Source organism: Pan paniscus, chromosome 5, assembly GCF_029289425.2.
Source record: "Pan paniscus chromosome 5, NHGRI_mPanPan1-v2.0_pri, whole genome shotgun sequence".
In the NCBI taxonomy this organism is placed as follows: Eukaryota; Metazoa; Chordata; class Mammalia; order Primates; family Hominidae; genus Pan; species Pan paniscus.
The window spans coordinates 144,418,294-144,437,823 of record NC_073254.2 but is presented as its reverse complement, the minus strand read 5'-3'; the positions used below and the strand labels follow the sequence as shown (position 1 = coordinate 144,437,823).

The following is a 19,530-nucleotide window of genomic DNA, read 5'->3' as shown; positions in this document are numbered from 1 at the left end:
TACTGCCTCTGGATGTCATATGCGATCAGAAACAGTAAATATTTATTGCCTTACTCCAATATACTGTTAATTATTTTTTCTTATGTCAAAATATAGTCTGAAGGGAACCGATTGTCTGGACACCTCAGAGAATATCATCTTTGTTCACTATATTGATGGAACCATATCAATAACATCCTGCTAATTGAAACAGAAGAGCAAAAGCAGCAAATGAATTGGAGGCTTGAGAAGACACATGTGGGAGGATAGGAGAAAAACCCCATAAAAATTGAGGAGCCCCACACGAGTGAAGCGTGTAGGGGTCTAATGGTCTCTGACATCATAAAACACTTCCTTAAAGTAAAAAGCAAATTATTGCATCTTGCAACTGTCATTACCAAGAAAAGCAAACAATACCTTATAGGCTACACAATCTTCTGAGCATAGCAAGTTCCATACTTGAGAATACTGCTCAAACTCATTTACCACATGACATGAAGGGCTGTCAGCTTTAAGCAGTCTAAAACAGAACTAGGCTGTGGTATAAGTGGCCCTGCTCCTTGGGACAAACAACCCAGAAAATATTATGATGCCAGAAACATCTTCGATGAGCAAGCCTAATTGTAGTTTATGTAAAATCCAAAAAGAAGAATCATAACATAGACTGTATGATCCTGGAGCAAAACCATACTATATGCAAGACCACGCCAACATAGAGCTTCTGGCATGCTACTGGGATTTGGAAAAGATGAAGTGACTGAACATAGGGTAGAGGTCACTATGCTGTCAGAACTACCCATTATAATCTAGTGTCTATCAGAACTACTGCGTCATAATTCAGGTGCATCCAGTAACAATCTAATGTAACACAGAAATGGTATTTCAGGGATTGGGCATAAGCCAGACCAGGGGTTCCAAATAAGATGCAGGAGCCAGTGTCTTAGACCCCCATGCCATCCACCATTATTGCAATTCATATGGCTCTCAATTCATATGGCTGAATGGGAGGGAGGTCCTTTATAACTAGCTGGCAGAAGAAGAAAACGTTCAAGCTTGGGCCATGCATCAATCAGCTTAGTACATGGATATAAGAAAAAGAAAAAAAGGGCATTGATGACTTTACAGCTCTGCTGAAGGGTGACTGGAAAATTTAGTGGAGAGGTGCAATTCTCCAATGGTTAACATATCTTCAATTCTCCAATGGTTATCATGTCATGCATCTGGTTGTCCACTTTGTTTGGAAATAAAAGTGGCCTTAGGTAGAACTTAGACTGACTCACAGACAGTGGCAAAAGGCTTAGCTGGTTGATTACGGATCTGGAAGGGGAAGAGTTGAATGATGAGGGATAAGGAGGTCTGGACTGGTGGCATGTTAATGACTATATGAGAATAGGCACTATATTTAAAATCTTCATATTGATCTAACATGCACAAGAAGCGCCTGCCAACAAGACAGAAGACTCAGCATCAGCCCAAGTGCTAGTCTTATGTGTATGTAAATGTACATGGGCCCATTTACAAAAATTATCTAGTTACTGCCCTCATCAACTATTCAACCTGCTAGAATAGAAAATACTTAGCGCCCAATATAGCACTATCCCTTGAAGGAACATGCCAGAGATATGGTGGAAAGTTGACTACATTAGACCCCTTCCACCTAGAAGGGGTAGTAATTCTATGTTTTGTTTATTTATCACTGCACAGAAAACCATCTCTAGTGGCTTAAAATGACAACACTTGCTTTGTTCATAAATCAGCAACACTTCTCTGCTTCACTGCACATAAGCCAGAGCAGCTCAAAGGCTGGGGAATAGAATCATCTGAAAGTGTACTTGCTCAATCACATGGCTGGAAATAGATACTGGCTCTCAGCTGGGACTTCAGCTGAGTCTGTGGGTAAACTCCTCCATGTGGACCTTTTCAGAGCATAGTGGTGGACTCTAAAGACATGTGTCCCAAACGCAAGGTAGAGCCAGGCAAGAACTGGATCACCTTTTCTAATCTAGCTTTGTAAGTCACATAACTTCACTCCTGCCAGTGTCACTAAAAGCAGATGACTAAAGCTATACCATATTCAAGAGAAAGTATATTAAAATCCACTTTTTGGTGAAGGACTGTTAAGGAATTTTTGGATACATTTTAAACTACCACATTTGTCTTGATTGGAATTAATATATATCATGGTATGGATTATTCTTTTCTGCCTGCAGAAACTCTGCAGAACTAGAGTCTAGAGATTTACAGTGTTTGATCCATTGACACAGGATTCTGCATAAAGCCATATTATAAAAACTGACTTATTTTAGAGAAAAGAGGGGTAGAAGTGTATGAATCATGAGATTCACGGCTCTATCATATACTGACCATTCATAAGCTTCCAGCTTTACATAGTGAAGAAATTGCCTGTTTAAAACACAATTATCCAAGTGTGATCTTAGGTGATATCCAGAAAGGATGACAATATACAGGTGAAATCAATTACTAGTATATGGCACTGTGTGTCCATACTAGGTAGAATATATGTGTCTAGAAACTATGGAGTCAAAGTAGGAATGGACCTAATTACAATCATTCCTAGAGAACCATTTGGAGGAATTTCTGCTTCCTATCTCCATAATTCTAGGCTGTACAGATTTACATGTCTTGATTCTGAGAGAGAACATACTTCTACCAAGGGACAAAGAAGTGTCCCGTTATATCTCAAAATCTAGGTTTTGCCCAGTAACTTAGGACTTCTCATTCTAAGAGACTACCAAGCAAAGAGAGAAGTCTGCATCCTGGAAGGGCTAAATGATATTGATCATTAGAAGGTGAAACTGATACTACACAATGGATCAAGGAATCATATTCTTAGTTTGGAAACTAGGTGATCCACTTGGACACTTCTTGGTATTCACATGCCCAATTTTAACGGTAAGTAGAAAAGTGCAGCAGGCATGGCCCTAGAAAGGGATGGTAACAAGAGGATCAGACTTCTCAGGTATGAGGATCTGAGCCACCTCATCTGGCAAGTTACCTAGACTTTCAGAAGTACTAATGTAGGGTGAAGGAAATTCAGGACTAACGGTGAAAGTATAAGTTATGGTCTTGAGACCAGCTGCAGCAAAAGGAGCTTAAGTCTATCCCATTAAACTTTTTCTTGCAAGTTACGCCCAGGTAAAAGAGGACCAGTAGAATCTTGGAACAGCTCTTCTATAACTTACTATATAAAGCAGGAAGTGGACTATAGTGGATACTGTGGTGTGTCACCTAGATTCATCAGTCCTATCTCAGGACTGAGCACTCATTCTCCAGCTGCTTGCTTTGCTAGAAATTGACTCAAGGTCATGTCTGCTCTCTATGGGCAGCTCACATCTGATGATTGGTTAATGCAGAAATATAAATGTCTAGACTTCTTGTCCAATTCAAGATACTGAAGAAGGGCCATCCCAGCCTGAGTCCTTTGTAGAATCATCTCAGACATAGTTCTCTACCCAAATTTGCTTTTTAGGATCACCCTCAGGTGTTAATCCTGAGAGTGTGCTCCAGTAAATTTCCTGCATAGAAATCTTCAGAGCAGGCTTCCTGGAGACCCCTATCTGAGATGAGTCGAGAGAGGAAGGAGATAGACAAGGAGATGAAGTGCAGGGACCAGAAGAAATATCATATTTTTTCATCATGTATATGGCCCACATTCCTTTTTCACATTTTTATATCTCTAAAGTTGAAATGCAGTTTATAATTCATGTGATAAACAAGGCTTGTGTTACTGTTTTATTGGCAATATTTTTTGTTGTAGTATATAAATTAATGACTTATTTTACATCCAAAACACAGATCTGATTAAAAAAAAACGGAAACAAATACAAAACAAAACAAGCAGGAAGAGGTTAGAATTCAGATTTTCTAGACATTAAAATAATTTTAAAGGCCTAATACAGACCCTAAGGATAGTGGGGAGGTATTTAAGAGGAAAAGCCTGACATCGTACGATTTGCTTCTGAAAAGACCACTGAGTCTAGTGTACGAAGAAATAAGGATAAGAGATGTAACCTCATGAGCAGGCCCTGTGTAGTCGTCCACCCAAAACAGATGAGAGTGTTTCATGGGATTAAAAAAAAAAAAAACAAGTGGATAGATTGAGAGATTTGAGAGATATTTAGCAGGTGAAATCTGTAGTACTTAGTTTTAGGATGAACATAGGGAGTAAAAAGTGACTCTGGTTTTTAAATCAGCAACCAGGTGATTGGTGGTATCATTCATGAGCTAGAAAACACAGAATGAAAACCAAGCTAGGTTTCTTTAGAGCGGAAGCGTAATGTGAAAATCGGGAGTTGTTTGTTTCACACTTTAACTTTGGAGATGCCATTAGCTATTGAGAAGAGCTGTCGAGTAAAATGTTATATATGTGATTCTAGGATCTGAAGAAGTGTATGCCTGAGATACAGTTTTGGGAACCATTTGAATAGATTAATAAGCGGTAACTGAAGCTCCATATATGGATGAGATCACATTGGATAGTGTGAATAAAGGAAGGCCTAGGAGCAAGCCTTTATTAACTCCACGATTTAGCAGCTGGGTCGTAAAAATACACTTACAAAAGGATACACTGGAGAAACATTTACAGAGGAAAAACAGATGGCTGTTGTGTCCCAGAAGACAAGGAAAGAAAATGTTTCAAGGAAGAGGGTGTGAGAATTGGTGTTGAATGATGCTGATACAGCAAGTAAGACAGACTGAAAAAATGTTATTTAGTTAGTGACAGGGAGGCCATTGGTAATATCATCAAGAGCTGTTTGCTGGAAAGGGAAGGCTGCACGCTGCATGAGAGCAGGCTAAGCAGTGAGAACATATGAGGAAATGGCCACAGATTCAGCTGCAAAAAGTGGAACAGAGAGGATGACAAGTGAAAGGTAGTGAGCCCTGAGTTTTTGTTTCGTTCATAATGATTTCTCTTCTTTCTTTTCTGTATCTATCTCTATCTCTCCGAAGGAAGCACAGTTAAGAGTCAACAGAAAAAACTGAGTTTAAGTTAGAGGTTGAATAAACAAAACACAAAAGGAATAATTGATAACATAAGTAAGGATCCTGAATTACCCAGAGTGACTTCTTATCTTCCACATGGCAGAAGATAGCAACGCATTCAAATAGCCTGTCCCCTCTTTTCTAAAACTGAGTGGGTGTAGTGTTTATAAGGTGAAGTGTTTGGAAAAAAAACATTATAGAAGCAGAAATAAGTTAAAATTAAATTCTGGGGATTTTTAGACAATTATTGCAGCTTGACGCTGATTATCAAGCTAAATTTTGGTTTTCTTTCTCAGATTACAAATAATGTCAAATTTTCCAATAATGATGAAAACAATGACAAACTATGTGTTGAGAAAGCCATTTCTGTAAAATTTTCACTCACTGGATAATCATATGTGAAGCCCAGGTCTAAATGCACTCATTTAATATGATGCCAATGGGCTTTCTTGCTATATCCACATGCCTGTGTATTTCCATATATAAGAAGCTGCCAGTTAAAATTATACAAATAATAACTATTGAGAAAATCAGAACTTACCATCAGACCGTTACCTGGGGTTAAGAAAAAAAAAAAAAAAAACAAAACCAATAGATCAGTACGTATTCCCTACAATTCAGCTACTGTATCCCATGCGTTGAGGAAATTACTATTTATTCTTCAAAACCCAAGTCAAGCATCATCCCACTAGAGTACTTCCCTAACCTCACCTCCAACTCTATGCACAAAGCACATGCCTTACCTCATAGCACTTAACCTCATGAATGGCCAGTTTCTATTCTAAGTTTCTAGGATTAGACTGTGAGCTTTATGAGGAGGAACAGCTTCTGATTCAACTTTGCATATTCACAGCACCTAACTCTTGTTCCATATTGTTGAATGAGATAGGTAGAAAAGACAGAGACAGAAGAAAGAGAAGCAGGAGAGAAAGAGAAAGAATGGAAATCAGAAGGTGAGAAAGGAAGGAAGGGAAGTAAAAAAAAAAGAGCAAAAGAAAGAATAAAATGAAATAATGTAGTATCACAGAACATAACGGCTTGTGATCAAATAATTGGCAAAAATAAAACTTGTAATTATCTACTTGGTCAAACTGACAAATGTTCTTAACTAAAAGGCAATGATTCATTAATTCCACAAATATTTCTTGAGCACCTATTCTGTGCCAGGCATGGCGCCACTGGATGATATATTATAAACAAGAAAAAAATTCCCTGCCCTTTTGGATTTCATTTTCTAGGGTAAGTCATCTTAATACATTAGTTATACAGTATGATTTAAGTTGTTAATTGTTATGGAAAAAAATACAGCAGAGCCACCTGGACTGACAGTGCAAGGGTGAGAGACTGAAATTTTAAAATCGGTAGTTAGGGTAAGAGTCACAAAAAAGACATTTGACTCAGAGTCATGCATATGTTCCAGAGGAAAGGCATTCGAAGGACAGAAACCAATAGTGAAAAAGCTCTGAGACAGTGTGGGCCTGGAGTGTAGAAAGCCAGGGTGGCTAAAAGCAGAGTGAAGAGAGGTGAGAAAGGTGATGGGGAGAGGAGGCAGCTCCAGCTCATGGAGAACCGTATAGTCATTGCAGACTTTTACTAGCAGAAGATGGAAGCCTTTTGATTGAGGGTGTTTAGCAGAGCAGTGACATGTTCTGCCTTAAACTTTCAAAGAATCTGCATTTAAAGGAACTGTTGCATTAGAATAGAAGCTGGGGACCAGTGAGAGGCCAGACAGGAGATCCTGGTGGCCTGGACCAGGTTGGCAGCAGTGGAGGTGAGAAAAGTGGTGGGATTCCGGGTGTACCCTGAGGACAGAGGCAAGGGGATTTGCTCTAGGATTGGAGTGGGCTGTGGGAGAGAGGCACCAAGAGAAATTTCAATTTCACTAAATTCCAGTTCTGGGATTAAAAGTTCTATTCAAATATGTTTCTATGTTCTCAAAGCATTCATATATGAATAAACACAAACTTGAAATTCTTTTTATTCTCACCTATCGATATTATGAATTAGATCAGTTCTTAAGTTCATGAATCAAAAACACGGTGTTTTATGATATTGTAATGATAGAAAAACAAGCATTTAGGGAGCTATGGCTAAACATCATCCTGATTTGATCTTTTGCCGCAAGCAGGCTGGTGTTGCCATCAGAAGACTGTGTGAAAAATGTGATGGCAAGTGTGTGATTTGTGACTCCTATGTGCGTCCCTGCACTCTGGTGCGCATATGTGATGAGTGTAACTATGGATCTTACCAGGGGCGCTGTGTGATCTGTGGAGGACCTGGGGTCTCTGATGCCTATTATTGTAAGGAGTGCACCATCCAGGAGAAGGACAGAGATGGCTGCCCAAAGATTGTCAATCTGGGGAGCTCTAAGACAGACCTCTTCTATGAACGCAAAAAATACGGCTTCAAGAAGAGGTGATTGGTGGGTGGCCCCTTCCTCCCCCCAACATCAGTCTGCTGCAGCTGCCAGAAAACATGCCTACTACTACCAGCAGAAAGGGAGCAGAGCCCAGAGCATCACCAGGAGTGCCTGCTAGTGTACTGGCAGCTTGCCACCCCCTCCTCTCCCTTCACCCAGACACGTGGTAGGGATGGAAAAGGATTCTTCGCAGAGCACTCTGGCACACCATATCGGAGAAAAGTTGATAGATTAGTTAATGGTTTTTCTTGAATTCGAGAAGCAAAGATCTGTTCTCTATATTGGTATGTTCTCCCTCAACCAAGATCTTCTAAAAAGAAATAATATTTTAGTCTTCTGCTTGAGGAATTGACTGTGAAGCGACGCCCAGTGAAAAACATGTTCTTGCAGCAGCTCTGGTGGCAGCTGTCCTTGAGGAACCTTTGGTGTGTGGTGGGAAGCTATCAGAACAAGAAATGTAGGCATTTCCCATTTTTTGGGGGGGGGGGTGGGGGGCAGGGCTCTGCCCTCTTGAAAGGCATTTACTTGTTTAACACTTGTCCAGCTACGGTGGGGTACAGTAGCTGGCTATTCACAGGCATCGTCATAGCCCACTAGTCTCATATTATTTTCCTTTTGAGAAATTGGAAACTCTTTCTGTTGCTATTATATTAATAAAGTTGGTGTTTATTTTCTGGTAAAAAAAAGAAAAAAAAAAAGAAAAACAAGCATTTATAAATTCTGGGAGTGCTGCTTTTATTGGAAAAGTCCTCATTTCTGGTGTATCTTACTTCATGCTTAGAGGAAGGAGCTGAGAAAGGCATCTGAGCTAATATTAAGAAAAGAAACAATTGATACTACAGAGGGTCTTTTTTAGCTAGTTTTAATGAATAACATTTTGTCATCAAATGAAAGTATACAGACTACAAATGCATACAATACTCAGCATATCATTTCCATCAGTGTACCAAATAGAAGCCTTTAAGGCAGACAATACGTTAGCTGATAAAGCAGAAAGACAAAGATACATGGATTAAAACTTAAAACCTGCTGGTTTACTGTCTATCATTTAATTCTCTATATTGGGGTTAGCTTAACTTTAAAAAGTAATAAAGCGAATATTTCGTCCGTAGAGCACTTTACATTGGAGATTCTGAATTTAAACGTTATAAAGAAACTACTTATATTTAATCTAGTATTTTTATTTTAGAATTTGTATTTCTGAAGAATAGATTTCCAAGAACCCAATAATACTGTGTCTGTTTGGACTATAGAATGTTAGTTAGGCTTTGGGACTTTTTAATATAAAGGATTAGGTAAGCCTAAGAAAGAAGCATTTGAGAAAAATATAACACTTTGTTACTATTTTGATCTCAGTGGCATAAGTTGTATACTCACATGAAGTTCAGAAAAACTATCCAGCAAAGACTTCCTCTAAGTCTGTTTCCTCAGTGGTAAGTCTCCTAATACGAACATGAGCTCTGGAGCCAAACCTCTTGGGGTCAAATCCTGGCTCAGTCACTTACTAGCTGTGAGACTGTGGGAAGTGCATTTAAAGTCTCTGTGATTCTGTTTGCAGGTGTACAGTAAAGGGATTAATAAAAATACAGCATCATAGGATTGTTGTGAGAATCGAAAGATTTAATACATATATAGCATTTAGAACTATAGCAAACAAAAAACACACATTTAACATTAGCTATGATGGTTGCGGAGAATACTCATCAACCGTACTTTTCCTTTCTTGTTTTTTATGGAAACTTATGAGTGTATCTGACTTCCTGGGGCCAGAAATAGAGCTTTGAAGTCTTCTGCTCCATACAACTTAATGATGTACCAAGACCTCTACAGTCTTGCCTCTGACTTTCTTTTGATTTCTCAAACATTCTAGCTATTTCTTGTCTGGGAACGCACCCTCTCAAGATGTTTGCATGCCATATTCCTTCTAGTTATCCAGATTTCAGCTTAAAAGTCATTGCCTCAGAAAAATGTCTTTGACTTCAAACTAAAATCAATAACCACCCTCTTTTAGCTCACTCTGATTAGTTCTCTCAAAATATTCGTGATTTTCTGAAACTCTTCATGATAATTATTTTTATTTCTGTTCTCTTGATTAATAAGTAACTCTATTCAAGAATGATGGCTGCATATAATATTTACTGAATAAATATTTGTTGAATGAGTAAAATAATAAGTTAAAACTCAAAATTCGTATTATCTTAGCTTCAAATTCTCTGACCATCTTTTGCATACTTAACTCTATAAGCCATCTCACTGACCCACTACGTGACCCTACAAGGCATGGCTTGGGCAGCCTCAAAACTTATACTGCTATTAAGGAAAGATCTCACAGTGACAGAAAGACTGGTAGCCAGCAACAGGCATCATATTCATATAAAAGAAACTTTTTTGCTCAATATTTCACTAGACTGAACACTTAGACAATTTCTTAAGAGAAGTGAAAGTTTCATAATGCAATGAAGCAATCTGCCTATGTAGTGGCAGTAGAAAGACAAACAAAATATCTAGCAGTTCAAAAATATCTTCCTTATTAAATGGCCCAGATTTCCCACATGTTCACCAAATACCTACTGTTGTCTTTTGGAACTAACATTCCAAAGATTACAAAAGATTACACTTGAGAAATGATGAAATAGATACGGTGCATTCGAAATCATCTACAGATGATTTTGAATACAACATAAATACTAAATACTAAACTTCCCACAAGAGATTTTAGAAATACATTTCCCTAGCTCAAAAAAGCAAATGTTGAGTGTGTCTTTTTAAAAAAATAACCTGACCCATACGAAATGTACTGATGTGTGTCCCCTGCAAAGCCCCTTCCCACTGAAAACAAATGTCCCAAATAAAAGAGACATATAATATTTTAGAATTTACAGTTATGTTTTTCTACTTCAGAGTAAATCAGCAAGAGCAATTGCTAGGCCTATGCTGAGTCCAAACCCACCTCTCCACCTTTTGTTTTCCTGGAGAACACAGCAAATGCCATAGATCAAAGTCTGTTTTCTCTGAGCACATAGGGGGCTGGAAGGCTATACGCTCACTGCCACTGCATCAGATGGATAATGACAGATGTAATGTCTATAGCAACTCAGTAGATGAGGGATTTTTTTCGCTTTATCCTATGAGAATGGAGGACAGTGAATTAGTGTACTGCATGCACAGACTGCCAAGAGGAATATACCACCAGCCAGAGCAGCAAAAACAAACAATCCCAAATGCTTTTGTGGTTTACAAGTGGTCATTTTTCAAAGAGGTGCACGTGGATAGAGAGGAGAGGCTCCTGGCGAATGGAAGAAAACTAATGCTGTTTCACAACATTTCTGGGAAGACACTTCCATCAAATATTCATGGTAGCCTCTTGTCTATATGAGCCTGGTTGATAGAATAATAGTGCCGATTCACCTGGCACCAAATCTCAGCCCCCTTCCCATTCCCCAGCTAGTAAATCTTGGCTGTCAGTGATAGGAGCTGATGGGAAATGATAGCCTTATTGAGCTGCCTCATGAACTGTAACTCATTTGTTCTCAAGACCCAGACTGACAGCCCTTGCATTTCTCCCTTCCAGAAAAATTGAGCATAAATCACTTTATCATTTTTCCACATGACAGTTTATCAGAATTCTGGAATTCTATATGAAGTCATAGGGGCTGGTGACAGAAAATGAGACAAGTTCTATCCTGTAGCTGGGGAGGACTGCCCCTCCAAGGGCAGCAATGCCACCATAAAAATACCAATGAGATTCAACTAAATACAAATTCTCCCCTGTTTGAAAGACACAACATTAGCTTTCTTTTCTCTAGAGTTTTCTGCATGAGAAAGAGGGGAAGAGTGAAGTTATGGAATATAATTATGCCCTTTTTCTAACAAGCAAGTGGAAAAAGTGGCCCAGTCCAATTCAGTGCTTCCACCGCCTAATTTCAGTGCCTGTGTCTTCTGAGAGTGAATGGTCAGAATGGCGAGGGCTGATATTGAGGCCATACCAGGTTTTCTCCAAAGTCGATTAAACTAACTTACCATAACCTGCCAGTTTGCCTTCCTTTCTTCAAAACATAGTTTACACGTGCACATACTGTGTTTCCCAACTAGGGATACAAAGACAGCTGAGATGCCCTGACTGTTTAGAGGATCACAACTTCATGGATGTGTCGGGGGGAGCCAAGCAGGCCAGTTCACAAGGAAGATGGTTCCTATAGTGTGCTTGGGGTATATTAGTGCTTTGGAGACACAGAGGAGGAAGTGGTTGACTGTGGGGGAAGAAGCAGTCTGGAGAGACCTCTTAAGAGAGGTGACTGTGAAGCTAAATCTGGGAAGCTGATTCAGGGTTTCCACCAAGTAGACCAATGACCCTTGTTGGTGGCCATAGAGGCTGGAGATCTAGTCAGTTTATTTCATCCTCATTTTAATCTAAACATAAATCTTTCTCTATATGGTGGTTCACTCAAACTTTATAATTTTATTTTATTTATTTATTTGTTTAGATTTTTGAGTCAGGTCTTGCTCTGCTGCCCAGGCTAGAGTGCAGTGACGCAATCACGGTTCACTGTAGCCTCTACCTTCCAGGCTCAAGTGATCCTCCCTCCTCAGCCTCCTGAGAAACTGTGACTTATAGGCGCACACCACTACGACTGGCTAAAGCTTTATAATTGTAAATAGAGCTCTCTAAAAGCACTTAGTACTACCTAAGATTTAACATGCATACTTTTGTACACTGAGGATCTATAAAAGCACACAACTGAACCTAGTTATGGAACAGAAAACACTGCACATGTGGCTTGACAATAACATATCAAGCCCATATTGCCTGCCTGTGAGGGGCATTACAGATTAAACTGTCTTTCACTGCTTATAGTACTGTCATCAACTTTTAAACTTTGAAATTCCCTGACTTTCTGACGCAGAAAAAGGGGCCACCTGACCATTGCATGGTTGATTCTGAAGCATGGCAGTAAATGCAGCGCTTTCATGTACAAGACATGTACACAATTGTGACACTTACAATATCTCCTTTTTGAAATTTGCTATTCTCACAGATCCCTATTCAAATTAAGAAGGGAGTTTAACAAAGTTTGTGTATTTCTAAAAGCCAAACAATGGCTTGTATTTCCCTTGTTTCCCAAAGTCTTCTTTCTGAACAACGATTCTGGCCTTTACAGATATATTTCAGTATCTGAAATATGTGAAATAACTATTTTTTCCTCTTGTTTTTTGTTGTTATTGTTGTTAGTGGTGGTGGAAATATCTCTTTACATAAGCATTTATGGAGTGTCCTATGTGTTATGTACAGATATTTAGATATATGAACACAATTATGTATATGTGTGTGTGTGTTACAAACACTTAGAAAATGTCAAAATTTAGATGTGAATCTCTGAGATGGCAGTATCTCCCATTTGCTGTTTCAATTAATTAAATCATTGGTTTAAATCAATACCTATAGGTCATGTATTTTCCATAGAGGTTATATCATCCCAAGGAGGAAAAATTGGCTCTTGAGGGGGTTAAAAAATCTTATTTTATATGTATAAAGCACAGATATACATATAGCATATAATATATCTGTGGTTTCAACTATCATGGGAAAGGAAATTCTCACGGGACAATAATAGAAAACAAAAGGTTAAGAACACTGGCATCAGACATTTGTAATGGTATCAATGGTGGTAATTATTTTAAAATACGTTTTGAATAATCTTGGTGACTGCTTTGGCTTTCATGGTTTTGTTTTGATTTGCAGTAGAGTGATAGTAGTTTCAGTCATTTTTCTGAAGAGAGTGGAAAATAAGGCATAAATAGAAAGTCTACATGTGGGAATCTGGCCAGAGATATTGCAACGAGTAAATAGAGAACAGGGACCAAGAAAAATCAGTTATTCCATCAAACAAGCCCCTGGATGCAAAACAGTTGGCAGTTTCTGTTTCCCAAGCAACCTTTGCCTGTTACAGAGTGTCAGAATGAGCATCGCAATCCCACTGCAATCATATGCATTTTGTAAAATCTCTCTAGGAATTAGTCTCTCTAAAAATAGGCAATGAAGAAGTTATCTCATTCTAATTTATTGCCATTTTCACTCAATAAAGTTCCATTTAAATGTCTATGGAGGTCATGCATATTAGCAAGACATGAGCAGTTCTAAAAGCATGTCTGAATCATGCTGAAAATTCCTGACACCCAAGTAACTGAAAGCTTGTAAGGAAGTGTGCGTGTGAGTGTGTGGGTGCGCACGTGTGTGCATGTGTTGCTCTGTGTTAGAAAATGTATATGATGGTTTTAAAAGTCCACCCATTGAGAGGTGGAGTATATGTCACCTCCTCTTGAACCTGAGAGTCTTTGTAACTGTTCTCAAGGAATACACGTGGTGGAAATAACACTGCATGATTACTGAAGCCAAGCAGGAAATACATTTCCACCATTTTTTTTGAAATGTACATCTTCGTAGCTCTGAGCTACCATGCAAGAATACTATCTGAAGCTACCATGTTGGAGAAACCACATGGAGATACTATAAAGAGATGGAAGGAGATACTGGATTGTTTCAGCCCCTGGCTATTTGCATCTTATGAGCCCAGTTACCAGACATGTGAGTGAGTGTGCCTTAGAAGACTGCAGGCCAAACCGTCCTCTGATAGCAACTACATGAAGGACTCAAGTGAGAACTCCCAAGCTGAACCCAGTCAACCTCCATAAGAGATAACAGCAAAATGATTGTTGTTATTGTAAATCACTAAATTTTGGAATTTGGGGATAGCTTGCTATACAGCAACATATGATAGGAACATGTGCTCATATGCACAAAGTGAGAATGATTCCATTATGACCACATATTTCTAGAGAAACTTTTCAAAATAACTTGAGCTATTTTCTCAAATATCATAGCATGAAAGAGGACTTTATTTTTTTAGTTGACAGAAAAATTCTCTATATTGTAAATTTCATCAAGGAATTATTCCAGTAATTCATTTTCCTTAAAAATAATTGCACTTGGCAATTTACATTACATATTTGATCTCTTGGGTTGTTGCAGAATTTTGAAATATTTGTCTTTATTGCACAGCTCTTTCCTTTGAAATCTTTCTCATATTTTTCCCCTTGACTTTTTTATTGCCTCATTTCATCTACCTAAATTTAATGTCTCTTTATTCATCTTATTTTGATCATGTTATTTCAGTTCTGTCCCCGATGCTAATTCTTTCTAGCATCTTGCACTTTTTTAAGTACATTCAACTGATCACCCTGCCAGACTCCCCAGCAATTCAGGATAGGCCCAGGGACGTGAAAAGACCTGGCAGCAAGGGGAGCAGTAGCTGCTAGAGACCAGCACAGTAAACCAGTGTCTGTGTCACCAGCGCCAGCACCAACACAATAAAGTCCCCTGAAGTACTGCACCTGTTTACTGCCTCTTGAAGCCCCAGGGTTTCATTTCTTCATTTATTTATTCAGTCCTTCATTCCACAAGCCTATGAAAAACACCAACTACAAAGCCAAATACAGTCTTAGCACCAATGATACAAAGAAAATTAAAATATGACCCCAGTCTTGGAAAGATTCCATCTGGAGAGAGCCAACCACAGTGATGTTGATAGAACTGAGTGGCTAGCCACAACAGAAGTATGCACAAAGTGCCATGGGAACACAGAGGAGAGACTTCTCACATCAGCCTAGGGAGGTTGAAGAAGTTATCTCAGCCTATGCAACAATGGAACTAATAAATAAATAATGGAAAGTCAAAAAGAAAAAATATGGGCCAGGCACAGTGGCTCACGCCAGTAATCCCAGGCCTTTGGGAGGCTGAGGCAGGTGAATCATATGAGGTCAGGAGTTCAAGACCAGCCTGACCAAAATAGTGAAACCTCGTCTCTACTAAAAATACAAAAAAAAAAAAAAAAATTAGCCAGGAGTGGTGGTGGGCACCCATGATCCCAGCTACTCCAGAGGCTGAGGCAGGAGAACTGCTTGAACCCAACAGGCAGAGGTTGCAGTGAGCAGAGATCCCACCATTGCACTCCAGCCTGGGAAACAAGAGTGAAACTCTATCTCAAAACATAAAAAAAAGAGTAAAAGTATGAGTTCACATGCATGAGAACAAATGGATATCAATGTTCATATTCAGAAAACAGAAAGTAGCTAGTTCTGCTGGAACTGCAGATACAGCCATGTCCCGTGAGAACAAGAAAGCAAGGGGCTGGGTGATTAAAAACCCTGCTATGCATATTCTTTACCCCTCTTATACACACCCCACATCAGCATACGGACACACACATGCATACTTAGAGATGCACATACCTTTAGTCTTGAAGTGTCAGTGTTCAAATTAATTTGGTAACACCAGAGAATCAAGTTACAAAATCCTGTATTTAATCTTAGAAAAGACATATCTCCTTCTTGCTATCTTTTCCAGAGAAAAGATATTGTCCCTAGCCTTAAATATTTCCTCAGGTTCTCTGAGAATATCTTCTGAATGATTAACTCACCCTACACTTATGAAGGATTTCCTAATATTTTGCTTCTGTTTTTCCCTGCTGTAGCTTTTACTTAGGCTGCCCTCACTGACAAATGAGAATCATCAACTTCTAACTTATTTATAACATCCTTTTATATATTTGCAGGAGAGCTCAGGGAGCAATTCAAACAGAAATGCAGCTGCTTTCAGTTCCACTAAATAAAAAACCAAGTATACTTAGTTTGGTCTCTCAGATATGGCATCTCAGCCCAGAGATATTGTTAACAAAGAGTCGTATACAGTATGGAAGAATCCTAGTTACTTCCAGCAATCTGGGGTTGGGGTGAAACATGTCTCCAGCTCTTCGGTGGTATTTTCTATTTTGTAAGAAGTACTCATTCCATGAAAAGCTATGTTTAAAAACTCAGTTTATGGTACTTAGGAGATGGAAGGAGTGAAAGGAATTCCAGAATGAAAGATTTTTAAAAACAACAAAATTTCTGAGTAGTGACTAGCAATTGAAAACCTGCTGGATCTATTTTTTTAGTTATTCATGGAGATATAGAGGAGATATTCTGCTGAGCTAAAGAGCACTATAGTGACATAGAACCCAGACCAAAAGGAAATGAGCAAATATGGAAAATGTCTTTGGAAGTGTTAGAAAAATCTGTCTTTGACATTCCATTTTCTTGAAGTAAAACTTAAGTAATACTTAATTTTAAGTATTTTATTTTAAATAATTTTTAAAATAAATTGTTAGATTGCCAACATGTAGCTATGCCAAATACAAAGATTTTGTAGCCCCGAACGACCTATTTCCGTGGTTTCGTGACACTGAAAGAAGAAATAGACTTCCATCACATCAGGGAAATATGTGGTCTATAAGACCAGTGAGGAACCTGCTGCCTCTTCCTATATATTAAGCGTAGCTAATAACTAATTCTTAGATCATATTTCAGGCAACTCTAAGGGGTTTACAGAGATTAACTCATTTAATACTAAAGCAAGATTAACAAGCTATGTAGTTGATACTATTCTTTATCCAAATTATTCAAGAAAACAGGGACACATAGATTCAATGATTTGCTGAAAAGTCCTGGTTAAGTGGCATAAGAGAATGAGATTCTCCTGGAAGCTGTTTTACATTTTACAAAGAATTTACTGAGGTATAATTAACATATAATATTTCTTATATTTAAAGTATACCATTTAAGTTTGGGCTTATGCATACAAGTATGAAATCATCACCATAATCAAGATGATGATTAGGATGATGGTGATTATTTTGGGATTTATCCATGTTGTATATATCAGTAGTTCTTTCTTTACATTGCTGAATATCATTGAATGGTATGGATACATCACAATTTATCTGTTCATTTGTTGATGAACATTTGGTCATTTTTCATATTTGGCTATTACAAATAAACTGTTATGAACATTCATGTACAATTTATTATATTGTCATATACTTTTATTTTCTCTTGAGCAAATACCTAGGAGTAGAACATCCAAGATATGTGTTATAAGTGCATATTTAACTTTTAAAGAAATGAATTGCTTTCCAAAATGGTTGTAATATTTTATAATCTCACCAGAGTGTATGTGTGTTAGTCCATTTCCAGGCTCCTGATAAAGACATGCCTGAGACTGGGCAATTTATACAAGAAAGAGGTTTAATGGACTCAGTTCTACGTGGCTGGGGAGGCCTCATAATCATGGTGGAAGGTGAAAGGTACATGGCAGCAGAGAAGAGAAGAGAGCTAGTTCAGGGAAACTCCCCTTTATAAAACCATAAGATCTCACTTACTTACTCACTATCATGAGAATGGCATGGGAAAGACCCACTCCCATGATTCAATTATCTCCCACCGAGTCACTCCCAGAACATGTGGGAATTATGGGAGCTATAATTCAAGATGAGATTTGGGTGGGGACATAGACAAACCATATCAGTATGCTTGTTCTTCTATATCCTTATCAACACTTGGTGTGCTACTTTAAAAAATATTTTAGCCATGTACATTGGTACCTCATTGTGATTTTAACTGCACTTTCTTAATGACTAATTCAGGTACTTATTTTCGATCTGTCTATCTTCTTTGGCAAAAGGTCTGTTTAAATCATTTATCTCTGTTTTATTTTTTCTTTAATTCTTAACTTTTGAGGGTTCTTTACTTATTCTGGATACAAGTAACTTACCAGATACATGATTGGAAAATATTTTCTCCTATCCTGTGGATTTTATTTTCATTCTCTTAATAGTTTCTTTTGAAGAACAGAAGTTTTAGTATCAGTAAAGTCAGTTTTATCATTTTTTAAGTGTGGATCATGTTTTTAGTGTCTTATCAAAAAATGTTTTCCTCATTTAAAATCACAAAGATTTTCTTCCATTGGAAAAGTACAATAGCTCTCTGCATTTCACAAGTAGGGACATAGACTACACCTTTCCGTAGAAGAAATATAAAGTCATATTATAAGAATGGCAAGTGAGATGGGAGTTACTGTTGCAACAATCTTTGGAAAATACAATCAGCTACATATTCCAAGGGAGAAGACAGTATTAAGGAGAAGATTAAAGGTCGTAAGTGTTTATTACTACAAAGAGTCTAGGTTACATGAACACTGAAGATAAAGGCCAGTAGTTTGCTATTAAGGATTTATTGGCACTTTTGGCTTGAGCAATTTGTCTTGTTAAACAAGTATGCATATGTAAATAAAAATAATACAAGTAAAAATCTTAAGAGGTAAGAAGGCAAAAAAAAATCATATTGTGAATAAGTCAACAGTCTTTACAATAAGGGTTCTCATTCCTCAATATACCCTCCAACACTTGTTATTTTTTCTCTTTTTGGTAATAACCACATTAACAGATATTAGCTCATAACTCATTGTGCTTTTAATTTGCATTTTACTGGTGATAAATGACCTTGAACACTTTTTCACATACCTATTGACCATTGGTAGGTACGTCTTCTTTGGAGAAAGGTCTGTTCAGGTCCTTTGCCAATTTTTAAATTAGGCTATTATTTATTTTTTTGCTACTGAGTTGTATAAATTCCTCATATATTTTAAATATTAAACCCCTATCAGATATAGAGTTTGCAAATACTTCATCCCAGTCGGTAATTTGCCATTTCATTATTGATTCTTTCCTTTGCTGTGCAGAAACTTCATTTTGGTGTAGCCCTACTTATTTATTTTTGCTTTTGTTGCTTTTGTTTGGTCACTGCCAAGACCAATATCATGGAAATTTTCCCTACATTTTCTTCTAGGAGTGTTATGATTTCAGGTCTTATATTTAAGTCTTTAACCCATTTCGAATTGATTATTGTGTATATCATAAGATACATGTCTAATTTCATTTCCTGCATATGGATATCCAGTTTTCCCAACACTCTTTATTGAAAGACTTATCTTTTTCTTCAATGTTCATGTAACCTAGGCTGTCTGTGGTAATAAACACTTATGACTTTATCTCTCTTCTTAAAATTGTCTTCTCCCTTGAAATATGTGGCAGATTGGATTTTCCAAAGATTGTTGCAACGATCTTTTTCTTGGTGCCCTGGTTGAAAATTAGCTGGCCATATATGTATAGATTTATTTCTGGGCTCTCTACTCTGGGAATGTTAATTGGTATAGCCATAGGGAAAACTGTTTGGAGGTTCCTCAAAAAATTAAAAAT

At 37.8% G+C, this 19,530-nt stretch overlaps 2 protein-coding genes across 9 annotated transcripts in view; one reads left to right on the top strand and one right to left on the bottom strand.

Moving 5' to 3' along the window:
* Positions 1 to 19,530, bottom strand: part of NKAIN2 (sodium/potassium transporting ATPase interacting 2) — a 1,024,303-nt gene that overhangs the window by 379,521 nt on the left and 625,252 nt on the right. The gene's annotated exons all lie outside the window — the stretch shown is intronic.
* On the top strand, positions 7,064 to 8,168 carry LOC100982941 (PHD finger-like domain-containing protein 5A). Its single transcript, XM_034962798.4, has one exon. The coding sequence runs from the start codon at positions 7,070 to 7,072 to the stop codon at positions 7,400 to 7,402; it is 333 nt and encodes a 110-aa protein (XP_034818689.1). The 5' UTR covers positions 7,064 to 7,069; the 3' UTR covers positions 7,403 to 8,168.